The sequence below is a fragment of the Lithobates pipiens genome, unplaced genomic scaffold, assembly GCF_037356315.1.
Source record: "Lithobates pipiens isolate NorthernLeopardFrog02 unplaced genomic scaffold, aLitPip1_a1.2 Scaffold_84, whole genome shotgun sequence".
NCBI lineage: Eukaryota > Metazoa > Chordata > Amphibia > Anura > Ranidae > Lithobates > Lithobates pipiens.
Window position 1 is genome coordinate 747,251 of NW_027507908.1, and position 13,325 is coordinate 760,575.

Sequence of the window (13,325 nt, forward strand, 5' to 3'; positions counted from 1 at the left end):
TTCTCTCCAGTTTTAATAAACCGACCCCAAAGTAACAATTTCCATTCCCTGCCCCCCACCTCGCAGGCTATGGGCAGTATGTGATGTCTGTGTACATGGCTATGAGTGGTGTGGGACATCTCTGCACCTGGGAATGGGCAGGGTGGGGCAATTGTACACTTGGGTACGGGTGGCTTGCAATGTCTGTGCACCTGGCTATGGGTGGCTTGCAATGTCTGTGCACCTGGAACTTCAATCCTCAAGGCGCCCCAACAGCGGCTGCAGAGATCGGGCAATGTCTCACTGCCTGTGAATAGCGCAGCACTGCGCCGACTTCCTGGCGGGCTCTGCACATGGACATGCGAACACGCCTGAGCTCATCCCTACGTCTTAGTATCTCTGGGGCATCTCGCTCCCATGCCCCATCTCTAGAGGATGGCTTTCTCTAAAAGGGGAGCTGTAGAGGAGGGCAGAGATATTTTTTTTGTTTTGATGAAGGTAACCAGGGCTTTTTTTTCAGCAGCTCCGGAACCTCCAGCACTGAATGTTGAATGAATATTGAAGCTGGCTGCTGTGGGGATCTATTGTCACTGGGAATCAATTTTTTTTTGTGGGGGTCTATTGTTGCTGGGGGGAGGTCTGTCATGTGTTGGGGGATCTATTGTTGCTGTGGTGGGGTCTATCAAATTCCATACAATTTAGTAGCACAAAATGATCCTTGGTTCTGTACTCGATATAATAAAAAAAAAAAAAAGGGAGTAGATTAGAACAGAACACCCAGCCTGCATTTAATCTCGTTAGTCATAAGGTTATGGTGATTGAGGTCTTTAGAGACATTCAGATTTCCTTGAATAGTTTTTAGTAGGGACCATCTAATGTATGGAGTCCTGTGTTGTATCTCAGATAATGGTGTGTTAGTTGGGAAGTTGTAACTCTGAGGTATGTGCAGAGGGGTGAGTGGTCACTGAGCCGGTGTGGTGCGGCTGGGAATTTTAGTCCACTAGATCCAAACTTGATGTTGGTTCATTGTGACTCCTAAGGCCAGCAACCTTTATCTTATTGTTATTTGATTATGAATATTATTGTTTGTTTTAAGGAATGTTAATTTTTTGGTTATTTGTTAATAAATGGCCAATGCATTCACATTTTCTCCAACGTGGCCTCATTATTTGGGTACAAGTGTTTAATTTGGGGATAGGTAGTGATTACCATGGTGTTGTGGACATTGGTGGTGCCCTAGTCATGTGTATAACAGACCCTCCCAAATGATGACGAACCTTGGCACCCCAGATGTTTTGGAACTACATTTCCCATGATGCTCTTGCACTCTGCAGTGTAGTTGAGCATCATGGGAAATGTAGTTCCAAAACATCTGGGGTGCCAAAGTTCACCATCACTGACCTATGCAACTATGATGAATTGTCAGTATGTGGCCTGGAGGTGAGTGACACTAGGAGGGGGCAGCGTGACTGGGGCATGCAGAGGAGGTGGGGTATTTAGTGGTGCGATTTTGAAGGTAGTATTCCGCTTACCAGATTGGTGGGTTGCAGAGCTGAGGGGTATTTTGAGGGAGGAGGATTTTTTTTTTCTGAGTTCGTCAGAGATGTTTCCCCCACCCTCCCTTGTTTGTGTTGGTCTGAGGGTGCTTCCTATTTTCTTCAGGTGCTGGGGGTATATGTAGCAGGTTTTTCAGGATTTAGGTTTTAGACAGCCATTCAATTTGAGGCTGTTATTTTCTTGTCATAGTAGCAGACAGGGGTCTATTGGGTCTTTGAACGGGGTGCTGGGTATTTAATTGTTTTGTAATAAAAGGCTGCTATGGCCTTTCAACTCCAGATGAAAGGAGTTTATCTGGTTAATTTGGTAGGGGGGGGGGGGAAGAATATAGAGAACCGCTTCGGCAGGTCCCTCAGTCATGCTTCCCAAGCCCAAAGTGAGAAGGTTGGCAGCGCCAGGGAGATGGCTCCTAAATCTGAGCTGCCCTCTGCGGGGGTGGGAAGACTTCCACTTTATAGGTTATACTGGAGGAGAGCCTCTAGTCCCAACCTCCCTAATTAAGGTAGGTTTTTGGCACAGCCAAAATGCAAAACCCTGCTCTGGCCAGGGCAAGAGGACAGATTGTGGTTATAAGACGGGAACTCCCAAACGCTGGGAACAAATGAGAGAGGGCCTAATTTTGCAGTCAAAAGACCAACTTCACTGAGTTAGCAAGACATTGCTGAGCAACTGTTGGCACTTTAGCTGTAAAGATGGCAGGTCCTCAAACTGGGACATGTTTTGTGCCGACAGCTGGGGGCTTTGAAAACCAAGTAGGTGGAATCCTGACCAGTTCTATTAGCCAGGCTTCAAAGCTGAAGAGATGCCATAGATCTTGTTAGAGCTGCACAATTAAAAACAGCAAGAGTTATCACATTTTTTTCACCGTTGGGATCTTGACAAGAGATCGAAAATTACATAGAACCCCCAAAACAAATAAGTGGTTGTTGCAATATTTTATGTCACACTGCATTTGAAAGACAGCTGCACAAATGTTTCTACCCCCGCCACCCCCCAAAAAATGAAAAAAAAACACACACAATGGAGCTTGTTTGATTTTATTTGAAAGGTGTATGAAATCCATTTCTAGTACTGGGTAAAGCACAATGTATGGCTACATGAGCAGCAGGAACAGAGTTACAAGATAAGAATCTTTGGCCACTATGGACATTTCACAGATCCTGGATAGGGACATGTGGGGGGACAGGCGGTTCCTCTGTGGGATTCTTCATTTGAATGTGATGGATTTGAGCTGGAGGTCCACCAAAGACAAGTAGGAGATCACCTCTATGGGAAAGCGGACTGGAAATGAGAGAGGATTTCCGGTAGGTAGATGTATGGTGATCATGTCTTGCTCAAACTGGAAGTAAACCTGCAAGAAAAAAAAAAAAAAAAAAAAGTCAATAAGTGATCTACAAATGACTGACTTGAGGGTAAATGAGAATACAATTATTCAGAGTCAACACACACTTTTTCTTATCCCCCATGTACACTTCAATGTCACATTATTTCCTCTATTGCCCCCCCCCCTCCCCCCGATCAGACCAGCAGCAACCATTTGCTAGGTGGTATATAATAGCACACAATGGTAGCGTGATGGATGGAATCAATTGGATCTTCTATGCGGGAGGTCCTCCTCCTTCATGGAATGAGCTGAAGGGGTGACCATCATAGCAAATCCTTTATACCCTTGAAAAATGGAACAAGTTCCCCCACCAGCGGGGTTTTTAGGCAGCAAAAAACAAAGATAGATGCATGTCAAATTAATATGAAAAAATGTTTAATATTGGATAAAAACATGAGCTCCACCTGAACACTTAAAAACAAGCTCTTATATAGAGAATACAATATTATCAATGGACATACACTGAACAGACTTAGCTATAAATACACTGTATGAAGTAATAACAGTAGAAATATAGTTCTAACGCGTTTCAACCACTTAGGGTCTTCTTCAGAGATGGTCTGTTAATAAAAACAAAATTACACTCATGAATCTATCAAGTGTTCTTTGTATTGGGATTATCTAATTTTTGTTAATATGATTTACCCAATGGTGTGCTTCCAAAGGAATTTTGATTCTATTCATGTTGAGATTTCTATCACAGATGTAGCTTACCACACTGGCCGGCCGCCTATACAAGCACCTACTTCCTATATTTATGGGGGGTACGGTATCCGTGTGACTTCCCGCGAGCCACGCCTCTGGTTTTCCGACTCCACTCCCTCTTCTTGGCATCTTGGCGAAACATACGGACCGGGTAACATCCCAGATATGTGAAGGAAACTGAAACATTACCCTATGGGGGAACTCCACCACTAAGTATTATAACTTACAACTTACTCTATTTCCTTTGGAGAACTTGTTCCATTTTACGATTTGATAGGGGTGAGCAGCACCCTCCGAGCTCTTTGTAGCACTGTGTTCTTCCTGATTATCATCCTTTATACCCTTCACCTAACCCATCATTCAGAGATATGTGCCCAATATGCACAAGGATACCACTTTGCCCCATCCAACATAGACCTACTGTGATGTCTGACCCCTCCTGGAAGGGGAAGACGCTTTCCTTCAGCTCCTCTCCATAGACATCGTCCACCATAGAGTTCAGGATTATCTTGCGCTCATCAAAGCGAGGGTTAAAGTGCAGCACTATATTCTTTTCATCTTTTCCCAAGTTTATGGAAAACCTAGAATGACGGAAACAGCAATTATTCTGCTCAGCTGACCTTGTTGGATATCGTACTCAAGTCATTCACCAGTGGTCCTCCCATGGATACTTCCCCATCCCCCACATTATGAATTTACATGATATCAGCTAATATTCCCTCACTGACATTTAGAGTTGTAGCCACTATGGAACAATTCATCCTGGATGGTCAAAAACAGTGAAGTCATTGAAGACTAGTCTCGGCTCTCTTCTCCCATCCATCCCAATAGTGAGAGGGAGAAAGGAGAGCAGAGTGTCACTACTACTTTGTGCCATTTCTCAAGAGATATCTGCCCCAACAGTAGATAAAGTGCTTTGAGATCCCCAGGGAGAAAAAGGGCTACAGAAATTAAAAGCCAAATCCTAAATTATAAATATAAAGTTTTATTTTTTTGTTCACATCACTTCCATAAGGTGTCACCATCCTCTGAAGGACCAGAAGTCGCGGAAATTCAGCCAACCCCCATGGGGTGTATGTACCATGGCAGGGAAGAGGTCTGCCAAATCAGACCAGTGGAGGGATGGAGGACTGGTAGACAGAGAGTGTAGATGGGAGTCACAGGATTGTTAGTTGTCATATTTCAGATGATGGCTGACAAGTTGGACAAGTTTTATCCAGGATGACATTTTGTCACAAATGTTGAAGCTAAATTTGCTCCAATCAAATCAATTTGATGTCTGGTATTATTTAAGGGACCAAATTCCCAGTGAGGGGTTAGTAGGATGGACTGTACACAGAGCACACTTCTACTTCTGTAAGTTGTACATTTGGCAAATTCTAGTATTATACAGAGATCAGACGTATATATTATACAATAAGTAGCCAAGGATAAAAGCTTCACCTACCTTTTACATCCCTCCGGAATGAAGCCCCCCACCTCCACGGAGTGACCGGGTTTGAGGCTGAAGTTATACAAGACAACCGTCTGTATGGGAGAAAGGAGAAAACCGGAGTTAGACTTACCGGTAACTCTTTTTCTAGGAGTCTTCCAGGACAGCCTTTGAGATATAGGGCTCCTCCCTCCGGGACAGGAAACACGTCAAGCCAATTAAATAAAAGGTGTGGTCCTCCAGGCCCTCCTCAGTTTTACTCCAAGAACCGCCGGGAGGCTCTGAAAGACATAACACACTAACAATCACGTTAATACACATCCTCACCACTTAGTCCAATTTAAACAACTTTGGGTGGGAAGCCAGGCTGTCCTGGAAGACTCCTAGAAAAAGAGTTACCGGTAAGTCTAACTCTCATATCGTCTTCCAGGACAGCCTTTGAGATGATAAGCAAGGAGCTCACCTTGTCAGGGCGGGATCACTGCCTGGAGGACCTTACGTCCAAAAGTCTGCTCTTTATCATACCATAAATCCAGACGGTAATGTCTTGCGAACGTTGAGTAGCTGGACCACGTTGCTGCTTTGCAGATCTCCTCCGGAGAGGCTCCAGCCCTCTCTGCCCATGATGCAGAAACCGCCCTTGTAGAGTGTGCCTTAACTAAGGGTGCCTGCTTCCCCTCTAACTCATAGGCTTTAACTATCGCCATTCGTATCCACCTGGCGATAGACGCTTTGGACGCCTTGCAGCCCTTGCGGGCGCCCGAAAAATTAACAAAAAGTGAGTCTGACTTCCTGAAGACCCTAGTGGCTTCTAAAAAAATTAATAGACTTCTCCTGACGTCTAACAAACTTAAAGATCTCGCCTCGTCCTCGTCTGAGGTTGAGAAAAAAGTTGGCAAAATAATATCCTGTGTCCTATGAAAAGTGGACACCACTTTAGGAAGAAAACTAGGGTCAGTCTTAAGTACTACCCTGTCTTCTAAGATTAACAGAAATGGCTCTCTGACCGAGAGCGCCTGCAGATCACTGACCCTTCTAGCTGATGTGATCGCTATCAAAAACACAGTCTTTAGTACCATCCACTTAAGTGATGCTCCCTCTAAAGGTTCAAATGGATCTTGGGTCAAAGCCCTAAGAACCAAGGCCAAATCCCAAGTAGGACAGGACTTCATTCTCACAGGCCTGGATCTAGATAGAGCCTTGAAGAAGTTCCTGACAAATGGATTCTGCTGAAGGGAGGACTGAAGGAAAACGCTTAAGGCCGCCACCTGTACCTTTAGAGTGCTGATAGATAGGCCCAGCTCTACCCCTGCTTGTAGAAAGTCCAGGACTGCCGGGACCCCGGGGCTTGCAATTCCCTGTTCTTGCAACCAGGAATTAAACCTCTTTCCTACCTTGGCATAAATTGCCCTAGTAACTGGTTTACGGCATTCTAACAAGGTCTTAATCACTCTTTCTGAGAAACCCTGTGACCTTAAGATTTGTTCCTCAGATACCAGGCCGCAAGCTTGAGCCTCTCTATCTGAGGGCACAGGATCGGCCCCTGGGAAAGCAAGTCCTCCCTGACTGGCAGAAACAGCGGAGGATGGACGGCCAATTTCTTTATGCTGGCAAACCAGGGTCTCTTTGGCCAAAAAGGAGCTACTAAAATGAGGTCCGTAGTCTCCGAACGGAACTTCTGCAGGACCTCCGCCACCATCCTTACGGGAGGAAAGGCATAACACAGGCCGAACAGCCATGGATTGGCAAGGGCGTCTATCCCCCTGGCCCGATCCTGTGGGTGAACCGAAAAAAATTGCGTCACCTTCCTGTTGCCTTCTGTTGCAAACAGGTCTATTTCTGGCCTTCCCCAGCATGACACAATCTCCTCGAACACTTCCTTGTTGAGGGATCACTCGTCCTGACCTATCTTCTGGCGACTGAGAAAGTTGGCCAGTAAATTCTGAGTTCCCTTTAGGTGAATGGCTGATATTGAGGACAAGTTCTTCTCTGCCCAGCAGAAGATTCTGTCCGCAATTACCTGGAGTGCAGGGCTTCTGGTTCCCCCTTGCTTGTTCAGGTAGGCTACTGCTGCCACATTGTCTGAGCGAACCTGCAGATCCCTGCCATGTAACTGGGACTGGAAGGTTTCTATAGCCTTCCAAACTGCCAGAAGTTCCTTCTGGTTTGAGGAGCGACCCGTCTCTAGGTCCGACCAGGAACCCTGGGCTAAGGTTCCCTCTAGGTGGGCACCCCAACCCAGCGCACTGGCATCGGTCGTGACCACCACCGTAGCCTGTGGGGACCAGGGAAGACCCCTGTCTAGGTTGACCTGGGCCCGCCACCACCAAAGAGACCTCCTGACTGCCGAGGATAGGGGCATAACCTGATCCAGGCTCTCCTGCCTGCCATCCCAATAACGGAGCATGAGTCTCTGTAAAGGACGCTGATGATGCCTTGCCCAGGCCACCGCTGGAAAGCATGATGTCATCAACCCCAGGACTCTCATAACCTCCCTGATCTGGGCTTCCCGACCAGATTGAAGCTGGGCTACCGCCTGCTCTAGCTTGCAGATCTTCTCCTCCAGAAGAAATACCCTCATTTCCACCGAAGAAATCCTGTATCCTAAATACAGGACCTCCTGTGAGGGGGTCAGCTGGGATTTTTCCTGGTTTATCAGCCACCCCAGTGAGCGCAGGAAAACCAAGGCCTCCTGTATGTCCCTCTGCAGTTGTTGGGCCGACTGGGCTATGAACAGTAGATCGTCCAGATATGGGATCACTGTTATAGCCTTGAGCCTTAATGGGGCCAGTGCCTCTGCCAGAACCTTTGTAAAGATTCTTGGTGAGGCTGAGAGCCCGAAGGGGAGAGCTCGAAACTGGAGGTGTAACACACCAGTGTTCAACCTCACCGCCAACCTGAGAAACCTCTGAGATTCCAGATAAATCGGGATATGCAAATATGCATCCCTGAGATCCACTGTGGCCATGTGACAGCCCTGAAACAGGAACTTGGTTACCGAGAAGATTGACTCCATCCGGAACCGCTTGTATTTTATAAATCTGTTCAGGGGGCGGAGATTCAGTATTAACCTGAACTTCCCCGAAGGTTTCTTTACCACGAATACGTGGGAGTAAACCCCCAAGCCTCGCTCCTCCTGAGGCATCTGCACCATTACTTCTTGGTCCACCAGATCCCCCAGAAGAAGAGCCAAAGCCTCTGCTTTCTCTTGGTCCCTTGGTAACCTTGTTACTTGAAAATTTGGGAGGGGAACTGAACCAAACTCCAACCTGTAGCCGTTCCTTATTACATCTCGAATGAACGGACTTTCGGTTGAAGCTTCCCACTGTGGGAGGAACTTCCCCAGTCTTCCTCCCACCGGGACGCAGGAGTCACTGGGTTTTAGGGGAGGGTTGAGGAGGATTGAATAAGATTCCTCCTCTGCCTCTTCCCTTGTGACCTGTCCAATGCTTTTTGGGGCAAACCTCCCTTTCCTGCAGGTTCTGCTGCCTGGGGCTTCGAAAAAGGCGCTTCCCTTCAGGTCTCTTTTTCCTTTCTGGGAAAGCTTTCTTCCTATCCTGCGTGCGTTCTAACGCCTCTTGCAGGCCGGGCCCGAACAAATGATCCCCTGAAAAGGGTAATCCACATAACTTCAATTTTGAAGCTGTGTCTCCTGACCAGGTTTTAAGCCAAACGGCCCTTCTGGCAGCGTTCACTAGTGCTGCAGATCTAGCAGCCAGTTTGACTGATTCTGCAGAGGCATCAGCTAAAAAGCCCACAGCCTTGAACAGTAGCGGAAAGGACTTCAACAGCTGTTGCCTAGAAGTACCCGCAGAAATATGCGATTGTAACTGTGTAAGTCAACACTCCAAGTTTCTGGCCACACAGGTAGCTGCTAGGGCCGGTTTAAGCCCGATGGAAGAGGCATCCCAGGCTCTCTTAAGCAGCACATCTCCCCTCTTATCCATAGGGTCCCTGAGTTAATCCATATCATCAAAGGCCAGATCTGTCTTCTTAGAGACTTTAGCCAAGGGAGCATCTAATTTGGGAACCTTGTTCCAGGGATGCACCGCATCCGACTCAAAAGGGAACCTCCTTCTAAGGCTACCTGAAAAAAATGGCCTTTTTTCCGGTTGTTCCCACTCCAGCAGAATCGCCTCCACTAGCGACTTATGGACGGGGAATACCCTGTCTTTCATTACACTCGACCCTTGATACATCATGTCGTGTTTTGAAAGCTGGACCTGTTCTTCCCTGATCTCCAAAGTGTCATATATAGCCTTGAGGAGGTCACCCACATCATCCAAAGACAGCTTGTATCTGGCTGATCTAATGGCCTCTTCCTCCCCCTCAGATTCAGAAGTAGACTCTGTCCTAGAGGAGGCTAATGACCTGGGTAACCTCTCCCTATCCACCTCCTCCTCCTGACTTGGTTCGGATAAGGAAGGCATACTCACGGCCCTGGGTAAAGGGACAGAGGGACCCTGCATCCTATCCATCATGTTTTTGAAAGATTGGAAGGTGGATGCAATCTCATCCTTTACGGATGTTAAAACATTGTGACAAGCTGCCACCGAGTCCTCTTTCACCAGGCTACTGACACAATCCGGGCAAAGCGGATTCTCCCAACCGGTGCCTAACTTAGCCCCACACACGGCACATTTCCTTCTGGGCAAAGGTATCTGGGCTCTGTCCTGTTTAACCTAAAAACAAAGAAAAACAGGGTCCCATTAAAATACCACCCCTGACCACACACCACTGTGCTTCTAGGGTCTGTCTACGAAGTGCCCCCCTTCACCAGCAGGTTCTCCACCCCGGGAAGGTACTACGGGTCAGAGTGACCCCCCACCCCCCAGTGTAAGCCCTGGTCTGCCCTCACCAAGCTTACCTGAGAGGTACTGGAGCCTGTTGAACCAGAGTCCACCTGCACAACTGCACTCTCCATGGTTCCTGTGTCTCACTCAGTCTCTCTGAGCCTTCACACCGCTCCAGGCAACCCTGTAGTCACACCGCCACGCCCAAAGGACTGGAACAGGTCCTGCGGCGCCCCCTGATGACGCGAATCCGGCGGAAGTGCGTCTCTCCCACTTCCGTACGCCAGAGCGCAAAGACTCCACCCCGACGCCGAGCGTTCCTTACGAACGCACCGCTCACAGTACCCGGACGCCGGTCGGTGGAACGAACGTCTCCCGCCGCCATCCGACAGGTACGAGCGGTTAGCGCTCCGAGGGGGAGATTGCCGCGCATCGGGGTCCCGTTCTCTCCGAACGTTTTAAATGGCAGCGGGGACTGAAAGCTACCCTCTCCTCCCTTCGTACGGACCGAGGGGTGCTAAGGGTCAGGTCCATCAAGGTGCTCTCCCCAGACAAAACCCCTGAGAAGGAGCTCCCCTTACCAGTTCCAAACGTGCTCCTTCCTGTCCGGCAGGAAACACAAAGACTGAGGAGGGCCTGGAGGACCACACCTTTTATTTAATTGGCTTGACGTGTTTCCTGTCCCGGAGGGAGGAGCCCTATATCTCAAAGGCTGTCCTGGAAGACGATATGAGAAAATTGACTACAAAACCCGTATACTAGAGGGGCAGGGCCGTCTTACTGAGATCAGCCCAGGGGCCCCAGATGCACATGGGCACCCCCCCCCCCCCAAACAGGGCCAGTCGTATCTAGAACGACAATATCGACACTGCAGGGTGGAATTGTATACTGCAGCCCTCAAATGGTTAATTGAGGGCCGGTCTCCTGGTGATCACCCCGGTGGAAGAGATCAGATAGAGGAAGAGGAGATCCAGAGATGAGAGTGCGAATAGCAGGCTGTTACAGCTTACATGAAATTGCCTCTGCTCTGCATCACACAGCCCCGCCCCCTCCTGACCCCGCGCCTGTGATAGACAGAACATCCCATTATTGGACCTGCATTCTGTCTATCACAGGCACGGGGTCAGGAGGGGCGGGGCTGTGTGTGACGGCGAGCAGAGCCGAGGCAATTTCATACAAGCTGTAAGAGCCTGCTATTCACACTCATCTCTGGATCTCCTCTTCCTCCAGTCATGATCCGGTCCACCATCTCTCTTCCTCCGCCATGGCGAGGCTGCAGTGATGGGCACAGTGAGGCTTTATACTTTTATTCTCGAGTGAAAAAATAAAAATAAAAAATTGGGACAAGCTTGTAGGGGCCCCAGAGAATTACTCTGCCCAGGGGCCCATGATGCTGTGAAGATGGCCCTATACAGGGGGATGCTTATTACACCCTGTATACTAGAGGGGGAGGGGGGGGGGAAGAGAGGATGACTATTACACCCTGTATACTAGAGGGGGGGATGATTATTACACCCTGTATACTAGAGGGGGGAGGGGGAGAAGAGGATGATTATTACACCCTGTATACTAGAGGGGGGAGGGGGACAAGAGGATGATTATTACACCCTGTATACTAGAGGGGGGGAGAAGAGGATGATTATTACACCCTGTATACTAGAGGGGGGGGGGGAGAAGAGGATGATTATTACACCCTGTATACTAGAGGGGGGGGAGAGAAGAGGATGATTATTACACCCTGTATACTAGAGGGGGGGGGAGAGAAGAGGATGATTATTACACCCTGTATACTAGAGGGGGGGGGAGAGAGAAGAGGATGATTATTACACCCTGTATACTAGAGGGGGGGGGGGAGAGAGAAGAGGATGATTATTACACCCTGTATACTAGAGGGGGGGGGAGAAGAGGATGATTATTACACCCTGTATACTAGAGGGGGGGGGGGGAGGGAGGATGATTATTACACCCTGTATACTAGAGGGGGGGGGGGAGGGAGGATGATTATTACACCCTGTATACTAGAGGGGGGGGAGGGAGGATGATTATTACACCCTGTATACTAGAGGGGGCGAGGGGAGGGCAGATGATTATTACACCCTGTATACTAGAGGGGGCGAGGGGAGGGCAGATGATTATTACACCCTGTATACTAGAGGGGGCGAGGGGAGGGCGGATGATTATTACACCCTGTATACTAGAGGGGGCGAGGGGAGGGCGGATGATTATTACACCCTGTATACTAGAGGGGGCGAGGGGAGGGAGGATGATTATTACACCCTGTATACTAGAGGGGGCGAGGGGAGGGCGGATGATTATTACACCCTGTATACTAGAGGGGGCGAGGGGAGGGCGGATGATTATTATACCCTGTATATTAGAGGGGGCGAGGGGAGGGCGGATGATTATTACACCCAGTATACTGGGGGGGGGGGGTGTTTATAACACCGTTTAGATTAAAGACAGGTCATCATTTATACACCCAGCAACACCATAACAACCACATGAAGCAGCACCATACCACCATTGCCCAGACCCAGCAACCCTATACCAATCTATACCTACCACCCTTCATTCTCAAACCCTATTCCTTCCACTTACCATCCCCAACAGCACTATTTGCATGACAGCCCAAAACACCAACAGCACCATACCCACACCCAACAACTAGGGTTGCCACATCATCCCTTTAACACAGGACACATATGAATTACACAGGTTCTGAGGCTGATTTAATGCAGATAAAAAGGTACCAAGTGAGTGTACTTAATGTGTGTCCTGGATTAAAGGGATGATGTGGCAACCCTACCAACAGCCCTACATCATCCATTGTCCTAACCCATCAACCCTATACCCACCACCATCCATACTCAGCAACCCAACCCTCCCCACACCACACCACACCACACCACCCATTTTCTCAGCTTTTGCAGCTTCCATCGGTACTCATACTCACATTATCTGCCATGCTGCTTCCTTATCCGACAAACTTGTGATGAGCTGCACTTCTACCTCTTCATATATAGGAGGTCTGCTGGGGGCGGAGCCAGTCAGGAGGGAGGAGTCACCCCGCCCAGCTCTCCCTGGACTGAGAATTCATTACAGAGAATGAATGAAATGTGGATGGGGTGTGACTGAGCATGGGGCGCCCATCGTCACTCTGCTGGGGTGTCACCACTCACCACAAACAGCAAGGGGGCAAAAGATGACCGTCCTCAAAGTCATTTCTACAACACAAAGGGGGGAGATTTACTAAGACTGGAGAGTGCAAAACCTGGTGCAGCTGTGCATGGGAGCCAATCAGCTTCTCACTTCAGCTTCATCAATTAAGCTTTGCCAAAAAAAATCCTGGAAGCCGATTGGTTGCTATGCAGAGCTGCACCGGATTCTCTACTCTCCAGTTTTAGTAAACCGACCCCAAAGTAACAATTTCCATTCCCTGCCCCCCACCTCGCAGGCTATGGGCAGTATGTGATGT

General features: G+C 48.5%; 1 protein-coding gene across 1 annotated transcript; it reads right to left on the reverse strand.

The window, feature by feature from the left end:
- Positions 1-2,559: 2,559 nt before the first annotated feature.
- Positions 2,560-12,835, reverse strand: LOC143973601 (galectin-1-like). The gene is made up of 4 exons (XM_077474453.1): positions 12,804-12,835; positions 5,073-5,152; positions 4,047-4,206; positions 2,560-2,887 (listed from the first exon to the last, which is right to left on the reverse strand). Exons 1-4 carry the CDS (start codon positions 12,813-12,815, stop codon positions 2,744-2,746), a joined length of 396 nt encoding a protein of 131 aa, XP_077330579.1. The 5' UTR covers positions 12,816-12,835; the 3' UTR covers positions 2,560-2,743.
- Between the last annotated feature and the right edge of the window lie 490 nt (positions 12,836-13,325).

Bases quoted from the DNA above. Each gene is read 5' to 3' on its own strand.
- LOC143973601 (XM_077474453.1), bottom strand. The intron at 4,207-5,072 runs GTAGGTGAAGCT...CCGTCATTCTAG, and splicing joins ATTCCGGAGGGATGTAAAAG to GTTTTCCATAAACTTGGGAA. The intron at 2,888-4,046 runs GTAGGTCTATGT...TTTTTCTTGCAG, and splicing joins AGGAGGGGTCAGACATCACA to GTTTACTTCCAGTTTGAGCA.